Source organism: Ruditapes philippinarum, unplaced genomic scaffold (assembly GCF_026571515.1).
Source record: "Ruditapes philippinarum isolate M1 unplaced genomic scaffold, ASM2657151v2 ctg2539_1_1_1_1, whole genome shotgun sequence".
NCBI lineage: Eukaryota > Metazoa > Mollusca > Bivalvia > Venerida > Veneridae > Ruditapes > Ruditapes philippinarum.
In genome coordinates, this window is record NW_026855773.1 from 52669 (window position 1) to 70946 (window position 18278).

Consider the following 18278-nt stretch of genomic DNA (forward strand, 5'->3'; position numbering starts at 1 on the left):
TGGACAAGCCGATAGGCGAGTGTAATTTGAATTTTCAAGCTGTGTTCGAGTCCAAATATATTCCGTATTGTACAGTAAAATGCATAATTACCTTTTTATTATAACTATACCTTTCGTTTAATTTGAAATACCAACATCATCATCATCATCATCACCACCAACCCTTAACAATACCACCACCAAAATCATCATCCCAACCACCACCATTATCATCAACAAATCCACTACCACTATCATCAGCTCCATCAATATAACCACCAAAACCACCACCATCATCAATTATAGTCCTATGACCCCTGTCAAAATATTTTAGAAAAAAAGGTAATAATTCGTGAATGCTATTGTTGTATACGTACATAAGTTTTAGGATTTGACTGACACAACGAATACTTTTTAGACGTTATTTATTTATTTTTTTCTGTGAGTTCAAGAAAATGAAAATATTAACATTGCCTAAACAAATCATACGTTGTTACAAATATTTATCATAAATATCTGTTTAATATACATCATAATTATATAACAGTTTATCACATTGACACCCTTTATCTCAATCATCACATTGACAATAGTAAAATGCTAAAATTTAGCGCGTCTTAACGCTATGTTTATATAACGCAAATGAAGTCACGTCAGAATATATGCACGGTCGTTTAGCACACATGTAAACAAACGTCCGATATGAAATTTATATATTTTTTGTATCCAATACGGGAATATAATGGACTGTCACGAGGTACAAATTCAGATTGTTTTTTGTTTTTTTGGCTTGATTTATTAGAAATATAATAATGTAAGATTATACGATTATATATCCTATTGTTTATAACAATGGGATAGTGATGTTCTTAAAAACGGCATCAGTTGTACTAGCAGTGAATGTTGATAAAATATTTGCTCGTAAGTACTATTACGTAATATTTTTTTATCAATATTAACAGTTTAAGTATAAATTTTCGTGATGAAGATCAATTCATGATACATGCAATTAAAAGGGTAAGCTCTTTTATTATATGTCTGATACTTCAATACATTTACAAAACTTTTCCTAAAGTAACTTATTATTTACTTTTATAGGCATGATATAGGGTTTGTGCCTCTAATTGCATAGGTCAAAAAACGAACAATATCGCGTTTATTGTTTTAATTCACAAACTCGTTATCTCCTGGAGATATTAGAGTTTGTGAATTAAAACAATAAAGCGATATTGTTCGTTTTTTGACAGTATCAATCCGAATATTTTTGAGTCTAAAAATAATCTATTAAAGGGAGTCACTGATGCATATCGTATATAATTAAATCTAAAAATAATCTATTAAAGGGATATGTTATTAAATCACAAAATAGAAAGAGGAAGTTTTGAACCGGTTTATCTGGTAGTGATTTATCAGGTTTTATAAAGGTATTTATATACGAGTATTATATATTTTGTTCGTTTCAGTGAATGTTTAGTGATATTTCTTAAGTTTCGGGTGTGAGTTTTTTTTAAATAAAACAGGAATAACGAACATTGTAGTATTTCTTTTAAAACAATTATGGTATCGCTTTTCTTTTTTTCTACCTTTAAAGTTCTGCATGCTACATTCGATATGTCAAATATATTTTATTATAATGAATACAAATCACAATACAACAAACATACCTTTAATTCTTGTTTTTTTCAGCTTAAGATATAACATAGTAAAAAGAGAAAAAATAAAGTGGTATCGTTTAGTTATGATTAAACATATATATTCCCGTAAGTTGATCACATTATTATCTATATATAGAATTCTCATTTTTAGATTTGCATAAATGAATACGGAATAATGTTGCTTCAGGAAACGTCAGCATTAATACTAGTATTGATTCTTGATATGGTATTTAGTGGTAAGTTATTTTACTTTTTGATAACTTGTACTGTTAGAATAGAAATGTGTGAATTTCTGTAAAAACATGATTGCTCTTTTAATTTGAAATTCCTGAATGCATGTATAAAAATGTTGAATTCTTCAAGTTTATTTTATTATTATTCCTAATGTTTTATTTTATAATTTCATATTTTTTATAAAAAAATCTGACTTTTAATAGCATATTTGTGGTTCTTTACATCGTAAATGTGAAAGAATGGGTAACATAAAATATGTAAATAGGCAAAGAAATATATTTTAATTACAGAATGCTCTGTTGGCTGTCAATCATGCTCCGGTTCAACTTGCACAAGTTGTGAACCAGCTTACTTTTTATCAAATGGCCTCTGCTCACCATGCCCCTTCGATTGTGGAAGCTGTAATAGCTACGATGACTGTACTTCATGTAAGCCAAACACTTTTGGTTTGCATGCAAGATGTACTTTCACCTGTGACAGTAATTGTCTAAACAGTGAATGTCAAGATGATACAGGATATTGTACGCAATGTAAGCACGGTTTCTATGGTTTTCAATGCCAACACAATTGTAGCTCATGTGAAAATGAACGTTGTGATTTACGCAAATGTTCGAGTGGTTGTAGAGCAGGATATTATGAGTATAAAACCGGTGTCGAAACAATATGCCAATATTGTTCTACAAATTGTAAACATTGTACGGATCGGACAACATGTTTATTTTGCAATCACGATTATTACCTCTATAAGTTTAATGACAACGTTCACTGTTTGCCATGTTTGCAAGAATCGCAATGTCCAGACTGTGTTATTGAAGGTTGTAACCAGTGCCAAATACACAATGGTTCGTTAGTCTGCGCCGATTGTCCAGAAGGACAAGTATTCATTGGTACAACATGTGGACCATTGTGCTCGGAAGGATGCTCGACGTATTGTGATAGTAATGGAATATGTCAAGGAGAATGTATTGAGGGTTGGACTGGTGAAAAATGTTCTGAACAATGTAACAGTAAATGTTTAAAGTGTTCCAAAGATAACGGAAATATTTGTCTACTGTGTAAAGATAATTTTTACTCAACCGCTTGCAGTTTAGCCTGCGATCTGGCATGCATAGTAATAAGTGGTAAACAGACATGTCAACATGTAGACGGGTATTGTTTAAACGGATGTAACCGGACCTTTTGGGGCGATACCTGTGATAAACCTTGTCCTGTTGGATGTAAAGATCCTAAATGTGATAGAAATAAAGGTACATGTACGGATGGATGTAAGGATGGACTTACTGGAGATAAATGTACTCAAACCATCACAATCGGTAAACAATGCGCATATGATTATTGCCAGAAATTCATTTCAAAATAATTAATTTATAAGTAATTTATATGAATTAAATCAAATTTATAATTATCATAAGTTTTGAATATCTATAATTATTCGCCCTTTCTCATGGTGGCATAAAGGGATATTAGAACAACTTTATTTACCTTGTTTACACGTGTTACCATACTTTGGACATTGGTTACTATTACTAATTTGTACGTTTGGTAGTTTTAACTCGTGTAAAATAGTAATACGATTTAATGCGCTTATAATACTAACTCATTCTCAATGAATCAAATTCATAGTAAACATAGATAAATAATCATTATATTTCCCCATTGTTTCGTATTATGGTGGTTTTAAAGAGATATTAATCTAATAATTTTAGTCGGCCAGCTCTGGAATCGAACCCTCAATGTCGGGAGTATGAGTCTCGCGCTCAATCCGATTGATCTATGTGGTTTGGTCTAATCTTAGACGAATGTTTGCGCAGTTAATGATGAAATATTAGAGCGTAGTAAGGGAAACATTTATTACACGTCAATGTTATTTCTACAGAAACATCAGTGACACAAACAACAACATCAGCCGAACCTGTATCAAAACAACAAACATTGCGATGTGACGATGAAGCTAATAATTTTACCATCGGCTATTTCTCTGGATTTGGATCTTGTGTTGCCATAGAAGTATTTGCTGTATTGTTGTACCATATAAGACGAAGGTGAATGTTTAACACTGTTTTTATATACTATGCAACATGCTTGTCCTTTAGGTATTTTGACTGATGAATTTATTGATAATAATAATAATAATAATAATAATAATAATAATAATAATAATAATAATAATAATAATAAGCATACTTTTATGTAATGTTTTTACTTTATGATTAAATATAAATGTTTGTACTTTCATGTAAATTGTGTCGGTTTTAATTGAGTTGCTTTTTGGTATGACTTAAAATCGACTTTAATAATTATCTTTATTAATATTTTAAATTCTATGATTCAATGCAGGTATCTTGCAAGTAGAACGCCCCAAGATAGGAAACCCAACTTTGAGATTCCAACATATTATAACACTAGAGCTGATTTCAGAGCTGTTAATACTGAGTCGGCTGAAGTGACTAATAATTACGAAAGTTTGGGTAATAACAGAACCACGGATAATGTATACAATGGTAATTGTAATGTGTTTACTTAATTTACCTAGAATTATGATAATTTTAAGTACTTGATGTCTTTATTGCTGTTCATATTTATTATTTATTCATTTTAATTTATTTATTAATTTATCTATTATGTAATTAATCAATTAATAACTGTAATAACATGTTATGTACTTATTCATTTATTATTTATTTACTTATTTATTTATCTATCTTTTTATTTACTTGTTTATTTTCAGATCTAGGAACAACATTGTCATAGATTTAAGAGAAATGAGTTTTAGTTGTTTACTAGTTAACACAACAGAATGAATTGTTACTGTATTTGTTGTTCCAAGGGTGATTGATGCATATTATTACTATCCTTTAGAAACGGATTATATTCATTACAAGCTAGTTGTTTTAGGGAATGACTATTTCCTTCTAGCAATGTATTAACATGTAAAATACGACAAATGTGTTTTTCAAAATTATTTTACCTTGTTATTGTTTATAAACGGTTTTTTTTAAATATTTCAGTCCCGCTTTAACATTTGGCTTCGGATTAAATTTCAACATACCTACCTGTCCATGTGATAATCCTTATCGATATGTTTAGTGCACAACACAAATATAATTGAAATGTAAATTTTATACAGTATGGTTAAAGTAAGAAGCCAATTGTTTCAACTTTATTAAATCACACTTCATAAAAGCTTTCAAATATAGAATATAAATTTGTAAACGTTACTAGTTAAGATCGCAAATTAATATACGATCGTATTTTTCCGGTATTTTTGAGACACATACATGTATTATGGTTATAGTATTCATAGATTTGTTTGACGGCTGTGTATTAATATATCCATTTTATGGGCAATTCCATTTTACTTATCTAAGATAAGATTAATTTAATAATATTTTTGAAGCATAGTAAGCGTGTAATTTACTGTGAGTATATAAAACAAAACCAATTTATATTTCATTCTTTAGTTTAATTTAGATATAAGATTTATACTTTATCTACTAACAGCTTATAATTGTTTACATATTTTACATTATTTGTTTTATAATGTTATAATTATAACATGCATAGCAATGTTCTTGAAAACGGTTTTAGTTATCCTAGCAGTGTTTGTTGATACAGAATTCGATCGTAAATACTTCTGCAAAATAGTTCCCAATCCATTTGAACTGTCTATCTACAAATTAGAGTGATACAATTTGGACAAGTCTTATAAATTGAATGCATCTTTAAATATTTAAATTCAAATAACGAAATCTATAATGCTAAAAATTGGCTGAACGTCAATTTTTTTATATTTGGTCATATTGATATCTTTACGGTAAGAAAATAAGAGTTAACACAGCTATAAGAGTATATTTTAAAACATATCACTTAAATTTGTTTTAATTAAGGTTTGTATAATTGGTGTTATAAATATTTTATTGGCTTTCGATCTTGATCACATGTTCGACATGTTTAGTTATGATCATCTTACTTTTTATCAAAAGTGTTCGTTCATTGTGCTATATAGATTGTTAACATTGCTTCAATAACTGTACTTCATTCAAACAAAAATAATATTGTATTCAAGTTAAACTTTTTACCTGTGATGATAATTGTCTAAATCATAAATATATAGAGGATCCGCTATATTAATACCAATCCAAGTCTGGTTTTTATATGCTTATATTTACGCAAATGCTTGGAAGTTTGTAGATCTGGGTATTATCAGTATAAAACCGGTTAAAAAAGGTATATAAAATTTGTTCGTCAAATTGTAATAATTGTTCGGATGTCAAAACATGTTTATTATGCAATGATTGTTTTCATTTCTATGAATTTTATGGTGATGAAAAGGGATTCCCTAATTAAGAACTCTAAAGATCATATTCATGGACGGAACTAAAAGTGTGAGTTACCGTCCCTGCTTACTTAAGTAGAAATAAAGTCTCAAATGCTCAAGAGAAAGTGAAAATATTTGTCTACATTGCAATGGATCAGAATATAGTTAAGTTTACCATCCAGCATGCACAGTAAGTGACGGTAAAAGAACATGTGCTGACAAATAGTGTCTAATTGGGTGCATACAAAGCTCCTGGGACGAAACCTGAAACAAGTCAGTTTCGTGACTGATGAAAATATCAGATATGTGACAGAAAACCTGTAAACATGTAAACATATACTAAAGGATGCAAAGATGGATATCTCGACGATATAAATTGTAAAAATTCTACGGGGTTCGAGTATGTACATACCGGTTTCAATAAACAAGTACATTTTATGGATACAGAAAATTTTGTACAAAGATACATTTTACGTTAAAATTGATACAAAAAGTCCATAGATTTAGATAATTATAGGACCTGATAAGCATTAAGAAGACATACTGAAAACGAGCAAAAATTTGTCATTATAAAACGATAATGCCACAGAGAACCGTTATTTGATACAAAGACTTTCGTGAATTTCTGAAAAGTATACATAATATTATATATGATAAAACATTCTTTAATTATAAAGTATTAATGCAGTTTTCACCACATCTTCGTCACGCATAACTGACCAGAACCTATGTATCCTTTCACATACAATATACTCATATTTTCTTTTCTATTTTAGTTCCTCCATTTTAATGACATACTTTTTAATTGTTTCTGTTTAGTCACTTTAAAGGCCCATTATACCTCAGAAAAAAATATCAATGCTATTTCTCAAATCTTTTTTTTTTGTGTATTGTGTTACAGTTTCAAAAAATAAAATTTATTTTCTATAAACAGGTACATGAACTATCTTTGACTGCTTGCGCTCTAACAGCAATTGGTATAATAATAGTGAATACATGTAAGTATTTTGTATGGATGTCAAAATACTATTTTGTTTACATTTTACAACATTTACAACACATTTCTGCATGTTAGGCGCTACATTTTTCAGTTTTTAAACATGTATCATGCTCTAAATTCATTATTGAAACATTATTTAACACATGATTAATACATCTAAAGAATAAAAAAATATAGATATCTGAGGCATAATGTGCCTTTAAAGCAGCATTTATAATTTATTTTTTCTTGCTTTACAAAAAAAAAAAATGTTTATTTTTAGAATTCATTGCTTGACTGAATTGTGAAAACACTTCTTTATAGCTTTCTTTTTTACTCCTACCTTAATCATAAAATCTTGTTTTGATTAAGCATAGAATGACTTTCATCAACATATGTTTTATTAGGTATATAACGAGGTATTTCAAAATACTTTCCTCTGCAAGTAATAAATTCAGATACAAGATTGACCAAAGAATCCGTACTTTGGCTGCTGTTTTATATGCGTTTAAGTCAGTACAAAATTCATCTACGTCGCGTGAAATTTTATTCAAAAATTCATTTTTATACTGAGGGTTCCACATATGGCACGACTTTGGAACTCGTGGTAACGACATAATATCTCGTGCGCACGAGTTAATAAACACACACACACGCACGCACGCGCACGCACGCACGTGCACGCACGAATTCACACACAAACAAATCACCTCTGTGCCACTGTATGAAACTGTTCATAATCATTTATGTTTTTTTTACAATTTAACTTGTCAATGTTTCATTTAAAAATGTCAAATTATACTTATCAATAAATTTTATAAACTAGTGATATGCTATTTTTGATGATTTAATCCTTGAACATTCAGAAATAAACACTTTATGTTACTCCTATTATTTCCCTTAATATCGTTTTCTCTTAACGCCACTTTTACTTTTCCTGTATAATTCACCTTTGATGAAAAGTTTGCGACACGTATGAACGAGCATAATCTGGACAAGGCGTCTTCTTATCTCTGCAACTTATGTTGGGCATTGTTGACTTCAACAATAAGGTTTTAAAATTTGCCACTCTACTCGTATTTGCACGCACCCCTTTTGGGAGCGCAAATGTTACGACAATTTGTGTTACTTTATTAGAAATGTACTTGCCGATTCTATGAGCACGCTGTAAATTAATTGACTCCTTAACATTTTCAATGTTCATTTTGTTGTCAATCATGTCATGAGATTTATTAACACAGTCTGAGAGGGTCTCCCCCTTAACATCCGTTATCCCGAAAAATAAATTTTATCCCGCATACTTTTATGGAAAGAATATTTTTACAATTTGTTTGATTTTTACAACAAACAAAAAAGGAAAACTTTAAAAGCGTCATAACTGTTTATTAAACGTTATTCGTCTACTCTAAACATGGAGATTCTTTAAATATTTTAAGTCTTAATACATACTAAATTATCGTCTTAATATGTAAAATATTTAATATATATTTTTCGCGGATCCATGGATGAAATAAGAAAAAGGATATACATTGCCGTCGTCGATTGGCCCTTATAACTTAAATTTGTTTATTATTGACATATTTTTAACAGCCGTTCAAATCGCCACATACATGTATTGCAAATGCAGGAAATTGTTTCGTTTAAAAATAAATAAAATTGATAGCAAATTTTTATTATTTGTTTTTCCCTCCAAAGTTAATGTCGATTTCTGTTTGCTGCTATATATTTGTACGCGTCTCAATCTTTGTTATTACTCACACTTATAGTGTTTAAACATGTTTTCGTTTCTATATCATATAATGCATCAGGGAAAGACTGTTGATAATGCTGCTGGAACTTGTTGTCCAAGACTTTTGCCCTTTGTTAAAATTGTTGTTACGTGAACATAATATTTTTAACTGTATTCAAAGAGCGATAAAATAGTATAAACTAAATAAAATCTGAAGAAAAAAAAAGATATGTATGAATACAATTTATACTCATTTCCTAATAACATCCTCTTTTTCAACTTGTATATTTTTATAATATTAGATTTTTATGTGTATAACCATAGGATAGTGATGTTTTCTAAAAAAACAGCAACTTTTGTACTTGTCTAGCAATGTTTGTTGATAAAATATTTGCTCGCTAGTACTATTAAAGACGTTTTCGGTAGTTTTTTGTGCGCATCGTTGTGCGCTTCCAAGAAAGATAATCACGGATAATTACTCTTCAAAAAGAAGGCCAAGTTAAATAGTACTCAGATAACTGAAATTTCGGATATAAGCACACAATGAGTCAATAATAAGAAAGAGGTCGTTGAGACATCAGATAAAGGATTTCTCCTAGCATTAGTACGACAGCATTGATGATGATTCTGCGCGCGTTACCCCACCCTCTTGTGGTATAGTGACGAAAGTGCGTCGCCACTTAATCACTGGCAGACAAGTGTGCAAAAAAAATTAAAATGATATATTTTAAAAATGTAGAAAAAAATAATATAATAATTATCTAAGAAATGTTCCAATTTTCATTATTTTCTTTGTAAATTTAGGAAATAGATATCAATTCTGAGTGCATTGTTGTAATGCACGGTTTGAGTTCAAATGCGTAGCAATATAATCACGAAGGCCGCTGGGCCTGGGTAATAAATTACAAAGCATTTGAACGAAAAACGTGCATTATTATACTATAATACACGAAGAATAAATATCTATTTCAATTCTTACACGTCAAGAAAAAATACAATGATTATTATATAGCTGGACTATATGTTGGTGGTTAAATTTGTTTTCGCCTCAGAGTTTCCAATAGAAACGTTCTTTAAAGGCTGTTCCAGTGGTTTGAAAAAAAATGTCGTTAAATCTGCCTTATGTAGAAACATTTTATGAATAACGAATTTTGAAAACGTTGATAAAACTTTGTTTGTTTATGTTATTTCACTCTACAAAATACAAAGTATTTATACTGAAATAAATGTGAAATTTTACTCGTTTGCGACATTGAAAAAGCGTTCTTGATTTGATTGTTTTGCACGTGCTTTTTTGGCGCTACATTGTGACGTCACGTAAACAACACTTTAAACGTCTGTACAAAGTAAACGACTAAATTTAAGATATTGGTGTTCGGATTCATTTTCTTAGTTAGACCATTTTTATCAATCTAGATAGTTTTCACAACAAAATTCGACAAAAAATTGTTTTTTATTTATCAGATTTTTCAAACAAAATGGCACCGTCAATGTGTCGGTTTGAAAATGCACAGGGAGGTAATAAGAACGACGTTTGCATTGTTGTAGAAAAATGCACGCTTCCGGCCTTCTTTGTCTATATAGAAAGTTTTCCGATAGTGTTAGAATTCTGAATACTTGCTTACTGTTCGGGTATGATAGTCGAGTGAAGAAATAGTATGGCCTTATGTAACTTGTTTTAAAAAACATATTCAGTATCATTTACTTCATATAACATCAAAAGAGATAAAATAGAACTTTTTATTATGTTTTTGTTGTATATATGACAATGCATTTAGTAATTACACTGATATTTCTTTAGAAAGCGTGGTAATTTTTACAATTGGCATATGCGGTAACCATGAAAACTGCCCGTTTACAAAAAAAAACAAAAAAACTAACACGTCAAAATATATTTTGATTTCTATTCTTGAATCCACCATAAATTTTTACTTGATATATTAAAAATGTAGAAAATTATATGAAAGAAATATTTCGATAGCTTAAATTATTTACAGAATTTATGTTTATTCTTCTCATTTTTTGTTCAAGTAAGAGGCATGAAAAACTCATTTTTAAAGAAATATGGAAATATGTTCAGATTATCGTTTGTTTTATACAGAACCCTTAGATAATGCAAGTTTGTATAAAGTATTCTTATTGTGTGTGTAATAAGCTGTCTTATACATTTTTATAAGACAGTTTGGCTATTTTGACAGTTTTGCGATATACGGTTACCATGGAAACTGCCATTTTACAAGAAATCCAACATGTCAACATAATTATATATTTTTATTTTTAAATTCGCCTTAAATTTTACTTATCATACAAAAATTTAGAAAATTCTAAGAAAGAATTAAATTCTCATAAAACTGTAGAAAATGGTTTAAGTAATAGTTCATGATCAATATTAACAAAATAAGTATAAAATTTAATTCATGGGGAATTTCAACTTATTATTCATGCGTCAATATTTTAAGTTTAAATCTGGAATTCATGAGGATTAATTCGTGAATATGGGAAGTTTCAATGTTACCATCTTTTGTAAGTATGTTTTACATTTAAAGTACTTTAATTACATGTCTGATACTCTGATACATTTTAAATTTTCTTAAAGTAAATTATCATTCACTTTAATAGGCATGATTTAAGACTTGTTCTTTGCAAAGAAGATATTAGTTTATTAATTAAAAACGATTTTGTTCTATTTTGACCGAATCAATCCGAATAGTTTTGACTCTAAAAATAATCTTTTAAAGGGAGTCACTGATGCATACCGTACAACAATTTAAAGAGGAAGTTTTAAACCGGTTTATTTGGTAGTTATTTATCAGGTATTTATATATTATAACTTTTATTCGGTTTAGTGAATGTTTAGTGATATTTCTTAATTTCTTTATTTTCGCTTTTTTAAACAGGAATAAAGGATATTTGTAGCAACTCTTTTAAATTTTAATATAATAATAGGTCTCGTTTCTTTTTTATTTAAGCTTAATTGTACCTTTAAAACTCTGCATGATACATTTGATTTGTATAATATATTTTATTGTAATGACTACAAATCACGAATACAAAGTAGATACTTTTAATACTAGTCTGGGTTTTTTATGAAAGGGTATGACAAAATAAAAAGAAGAACAATCGAAGCAGCATTGTTTATTATGCTAAAACATATGTATTCCCCTAAGATGATCACATTATTATCGATATATAAAATTCTCAATTTTAGATTTGCATATATGAATACGGAATAATGTTGCATAAGGAAACGTCAGCACTTATACTGGTATTGATTGTGGATATGGTATTTACTGGTTAGTTATTTTACTTCATGATCTTTTGTACTGTAAGAATAAAAATGTGTGAATTTCGGTTAAAACGTGTTCTTTGAATTTTCTGAATGCATCCTTAAAATACTGACTTTTTTTAAAGTTTATTTTATTATTATTCTAATATTTTGTGGTAAGGTTTAAAATTTGATATCTTTATCAAAAAATCTGACTTGGCATATTTGTGATTCTTTACATTGTAAATGTGGAAATATAAATAACTAAAAAAGTGTAAATATGGCAAAGAAATATATATTTACAGGATGCTCTGTTGGCTGCGAATCGTGTTCTGGTTCCACATGCACACATTGTGAATCATTTTTCTTTTTAACAAATGGATTCTGTTTACCATGCCCCGAACGTTGTGAAAAATGTAATAGCTACGATGACTGTACTTCATGTAAGCCAAACACTTTTGGTTTGGATCAAAGATGTACATTTAACTGTGATGGTAATTGTCTAAATAGTGAATGTGAAGATGATACGGGATATTGTAATCAATGTAAGCCTGGTTTCTATGGAAATCAATGTCAACATAATTGTAGTATTTGTGAAAATGAACGATGTGATTTACGTACCTGCTCGAGTGGTTGTAGAGCTGGATATTATGATTATAAATCCGGTATCGAAACATATTGTCAAACCTGTCCGTCAAATTGTAAACATTGTAGGGATGCCAAAACATGTTATAATTGCAATAATGGTTTTCACCTCTTTGCATTTAGTGGCAGTGTTCACTGTGTATCATGTTTGCAAAACTCGCAATGTCCAGTCTGTGTTATTCAAGGTTGTAACCAGTGTCAAATACACAATGATTCGTTAGTCTGCACTGATTGTCCAGAAGGACAAATATTCAATGGTACAACATGCATATTACACACACCATTGTGCTCAAAAGAATGTTCTACGTATTGTGATAGTACTGGAATATGTCAAGGAGAATGTAATGGGGGCTGGACTGGTGAAAATTGCTCCGAAAGATGTAACAGTCAATGTTTAAAGTGTTCAAAAGATAACGGAGATAGTTGTCTACTGTGTAAAGGTAATTTTTACTCAACCAATTGCAGTTTAGCCTGCAACCCGGCATGCATAGTAACAAGTGGTAAACATACATGTGAACATGCAGACGGATATTGTTTAAACGGATGTAAACAAGCATTTTGGGGCAATACCTGTAATAAATCTTGTCCTAGTGGATGTAAAGATCTTAAATGTGATAGAAACAACGGTGTATGTACAGATGGATGTATGAATGGGCTTACCGGAGATAAATGTACTCAAGCTATTTCAATCGGCGGACAAGGTGCATATTATTATGATTCATATGGATTAGATTTAATTCACAATAACAATAAATGTTTGGTATTTATATTTATTCGCCCTTTCATATAATGACATTAAATTGATTATTCGAAATGCTTTATTTACTTTGTTTATACGTGTTAGTATGATATGACTTTAGACGTTGGTAATCATTTTATGCGCACGTAGTAGTTTATATGTTTGGACGTTTTTACTCGTGTAAAGTAACAATAAGATATAATGCGCACATCGTTCCAACTCATTAGCACTGAATAAAATCCATAGTTATCATGGATATGTAGACATTATTTTTCATCATTTCATCGTATTATATAGCATGTAAGTGATATTGGAGATAATTTATTTGTCATGTTCGCACATAGTAATGTGATTGTACCAGAATATGATAAGAGGATTGTAATGATATCTGGACTGGTATTATATGTTCAATAAAATATTTAGACTAAGAATTATTGCGATATGTGCTCCAAAGGAAACGGTAATAATTGTAAATACGACGACTTTTTCTCTTTCGATTTTAATTTAGCAAAGAAATGATCTTAAACGACTGTTTGTGCAGATTTTGGCGAGAAAAACTGTTACAGTAATCATTAGAGCATAGTTAAGATCATGTTTATTTCACGTTAATGTTATATCTACAGAAACACCAGAAACAACAACAAAGTCAGCCGGAATTGTAACACAACAACAAACATTTGTGCGATGTGACGATAACGCTAATAACTTTACTATTGGTTATTTCTCTGGATTCGGATCTTGTGCTATCATAGTAGTATTTGCTCTATTGTTTTACCTTATAAGACGAAGGTGAATGTATTCACTAATTTAATACTATACAAGATGTGTACATGTGTTCTTAATGTAAAATAAATTATCTTTACTGGTAAATTTTAATAATTATGTTAATAGACATGATTTTATTGTCACTATTTAATTATGATTTAATTGTTATGTTTGTACTATCAAGTTAAATATATCGGTTTGCATTTTTACGTTTCACTTTACATACACTTAATATGAAGTAATGTTTAATGATATTATCAATTCTATTCTATTATTTAATACAGGTTTCTGGCAAGTAAAACGCCCAAAGAAAACAGACGTAACGTTGAGATTCCAACATACTATAACACTAGAACTGATTTCGGCGCTGTAAATACTGAATCAGCTGAAGTGACTAATAATTACGAGAGTTTGAGTAATAACAGGACCACGGATAATGTATACAATGGTAACTTGATTTACCTAGAATAGACAATTTTAAGAACTTGATGTCATTATTGTTGTTCATATTATTATTTATTCATTATGATTGATTTGTTAATTAATAAATAAATTAATTAATTAATGCTATATTATGTTTTGTACTTATTTATTTTTTGACATATTCATTCATTTATTCATCTATTTATTTATTTTTATGTGTTTACTTATTTATTTATTTGTCTCTTTATTTACTTGTTTATTTTCAGATCTCGGAACAACATTGTCATAGATGTAAGAGAAATTGGAGAGTTGTAGTGGTTAACTAGTGAAAACAACATAATGAATTGTTACAGTAACTGTATTCGTTGTTCCTGTGGTGATTGATGCATATTATTACTGTCTTTATATAATCACTTTATCTATAAACTATAAAACGGCTTATATTCCTAATAAGCTAATTGCATTAGGGAATGAAACTCTATTTCCTTTAAGCAATATTTTTATATAAAACGACTAATGTGTTTTTAAAAATTATTATACCTTTTTATTCTTTATAAACAGTTTTTCTCGAATATTTCAATCCTTTATTTGCAAATGGCTTGGGATTAAATTTTCAACGTACCTACCTTCCCATGTGATAACTGTTATCGATATATTAAGTTAACAACACAACTTTAATTGAAATGTAAATTTTACTACAGTATGGTAAAAGTAAAAAGCTGGCAAAATGTTCAGTTGTTTCATCTTTATTAAATCACACATCATTATTCCTTCAAATATAGAATGTGTAATTTTGTAAACGTTACTAGTTAAGTTCGCGGATCAATACACGATCGTTTTATTTCGGAACTTTTTAAGACAAATGTTATGGTTACAGTCTTCTAAGATTTATTTGACGCCTGTGTGTTCATAAATAAATTTTACGGGCAATGCCATTTTACAAATCTGAGAAAAAAATAATTTATTATTGAGATATAGTAAGCGTGACATATACTTTGAGTATATAAAAACAAAACCAATTTATATTTCATTTTTAAAATTAATTTCAATATAGGATTTATATCTAAAAGCAGTTTATTATTGTAAACATATCTTACATTATTTGTGTTATGATATTAGATTTTAACATGACTTGTATAAAAATGTTCTTGCATAAGTTATTTTAGCAGTATTTGTTGATAAATAATTTGATCGTAAAGAATAGTTCCCAATCAATTTTAACTGTTTACCCACAAATCAGAGTGATACAACCTGGACACGTCTTATACATTAAATGCATCTATACATATTTTATATTAAATTACGGAAATTTATAATGCTAAAATTCGGCGGAAATACAAAAGAGACATTTGTTCGTATCGATGTCTTTACTTTTTGAAAATCTGAGTTAAAACAGCTATAAGAGAATATTTCAAAACATATCACTTAAAGGGTATAAATCTATACCTTATGAACTGTTTTGAAAGGGAGAAAGAAACGGTGATACAGAGAAACTGTCAAAACTTTTACATGAGTGTGACGAAGTTTCCGATACCCCACAGAATAATATCTCGGGTAATGCATCCATGTCAAATATAACAGAACAACAACGACGTAAGACGCATAAGAAAAAGAAACATTCAGCACCGTGTAAACCACAGAAAACAGTCCCATTAACAACTTTGAAAACCACTACCCAACATCCATCATCTTCAACCGAAGAGACAACAGGTGCAACCCTTACAAACATTCCAAATCATACGAATGTTACGTCGCCAAAAACGGACCAGCCCCGGGCACAAAAACCACCTACGAAGAGGCCACTCGGAACGGGGCGGCGACAGAACAGGTCCAACTAACGAACACTCTACAGGACCTAACCAGACTCTTAAAGATAGAAATAGAAAAGCAAACAGGCGTTTCGTCAGGGCGAGGAACTTAAACGAGTGGCGAAGACATTAGAAGAGGAAACAGGCGATTCAGAGGGGCAAAATGGAAAATTTGGACATTTGTCGTCTTTGTTGCATAATTTTTCCTGATCAATTTTAATTTTTACCTACAAAATATTTTGATACAGTTTTGACAATTCTAAAACATTAAATGCATCTTACTGTGTTTTAGGATCTCAATGTTCGGACTATTATATTATTCAAGGTTTAGACCAATGTCAGATATAAAGTAATTCGTTGGTCTGCACTTGTTGTCCAGCGAGACAGGATGTAATGGTTAAAGTTATGAATGTGAAAAAAGTACAACAAAATAGAAAATTATTTCAAAACGTCCAAAACGACAGAATTTGATAAGCTGCAGGCCCTGTTGTTGGACGGTACTGATAAGTGCGAGATACCCTTAGCACCGGCTTTTTAAGAGGAAAACAAAGTTTCAAATGCTCAAGAGAAAATGACAATATTTGTCTACATCACAAGTGTGAATTTACCATCTATTATGTATAGTAAAAGACGATAAAAGAACATATGACCATGCAGATAAATAGTGTTTAAATTGGCGACACCTGAAATAAGTCCTATCCCACGGTTTGTAAATATCAAAAGTGTGTTAGAAAAGACGTTATTGTTACTTAAGGATGCAAAGACGGACATCTTGAAGACATATTTTTCAATTTCTACGTGGGTTAGAGGAAAATTATATCTAGAACTTATAGATTTTATGGACATAATGTTAGTCGTATATAAAAAAAAGTTTCGTAAAATATTGATATAAACATCCATGTTTTTAAATAATTATATGAACCTTATAAGCATTAAGTTAAGAATAAACACTTACATGAGAGCGTCCGTTTTTCAATAACATGTCAATGCCATAAAGTATTGAACTATCTAAACCTTTTGATAAAAAGACTTTCCTGAACTTTTGAAAAGAATATATAACTTTGGTAATCCGATCATTCATTATATTCCGCGGTGCTCGCATGCACCTACGTGTGGTATAAAACATATTTGCAGATATCTATATTAAACTTACATTCACACCAGCATCATGGAGAACTGACCAAAACCTTTACTAAATATTGATTTAAAATTATATAAAGATCTTTTTAAACTTAGCTGATATTAATTTAATTTGATTATAAGACCAAATTTTGGGCCAATCAAACAAATATCGGCTAACAAATTAAACAAAATATCATGCTTAATTACTTAAAATTTTCAGTCCATTTTACAGTTATGATATATTTCTATTTTAGTATACAAATTGTCATTGTACACATGTTTAATTGGCATTAAACTAAACTTTTTTTAAGATGGAATTTAACTTCTAAAAATCTCATAGCGAGGTTATTTTAATTTGCCATTTAGCTACTGAAACCGCTCTTAAAATCTCAGATAGCCAGATATTAACTGAAGACTAATTAATTAACGATTCAAAGATAAACACTTTATGACGGTTTAATCACAGGGGTTTTAGCTCGAGTGCGGAACAAGTTCTCAGCACTTATATCATTTAATTTTATCATATTGAATACACTAACTAACGATGTCAATTTCATGTATATAAACGTTTCCAGCGTCAATTTTTCACGATTTCGACATCACAAATAAACGTGATA

At 29.7% G+C, this 18278-nt stretch overlaps 2 protein-coding genes across 2 annotated transcripts; both read left to right on the forward strand.

Annotated features, from left to right (window-relative positions):
- The first annotated feature begins 842 nt into the window (after positions 1 to 842).
- On the forward strand, positions 843 to 6827 carry LOC132744320 (protein draper-like). The gene is made up of 5 exons (XM_060732996.1): positions 843 to 900; positions 2159 to 3181; positions 3745 to 3910; positions 4206 to 4369; positions 4597 to 6827. The coding sequence occupies exons 1-5, from the start codon at positions 843 to 845 to the stop codon at positions 4617 to 4619; spliced, it is 1434 nt and encodes a 477-aa protein (XP_060588979.1). The 3' UTR covers positions 4620 to 6827.
- Positions 6828 to 11653: 4826 nt separating this feature from the next.
- On the forward strand, positions 11654 to 18121 carry LOC132744318 (multiple epidermal growth factor-like domains protein 10). The gene is made up of 5 exons (XM_060732994.1): positions 11654 to 12187; positions 12465 to 13505; positions 14167 to 14332; positions 14593 to 14756; positions 14998 to 18121. The coding sequence occupies exons 1-5, from the start codon at positions 12127 to 12129 to the stop codon at positions 15018 to 15020; spliced, it is 1455 nt and encodes a 484-aa protein (XP_060588977.1). The 5' UTR covers positions 11654 to 12126; the 3' UTR covers positions 15021 to 18121.
- Positions 18122 to 18278: the final 157 nt, after the last annotated feature.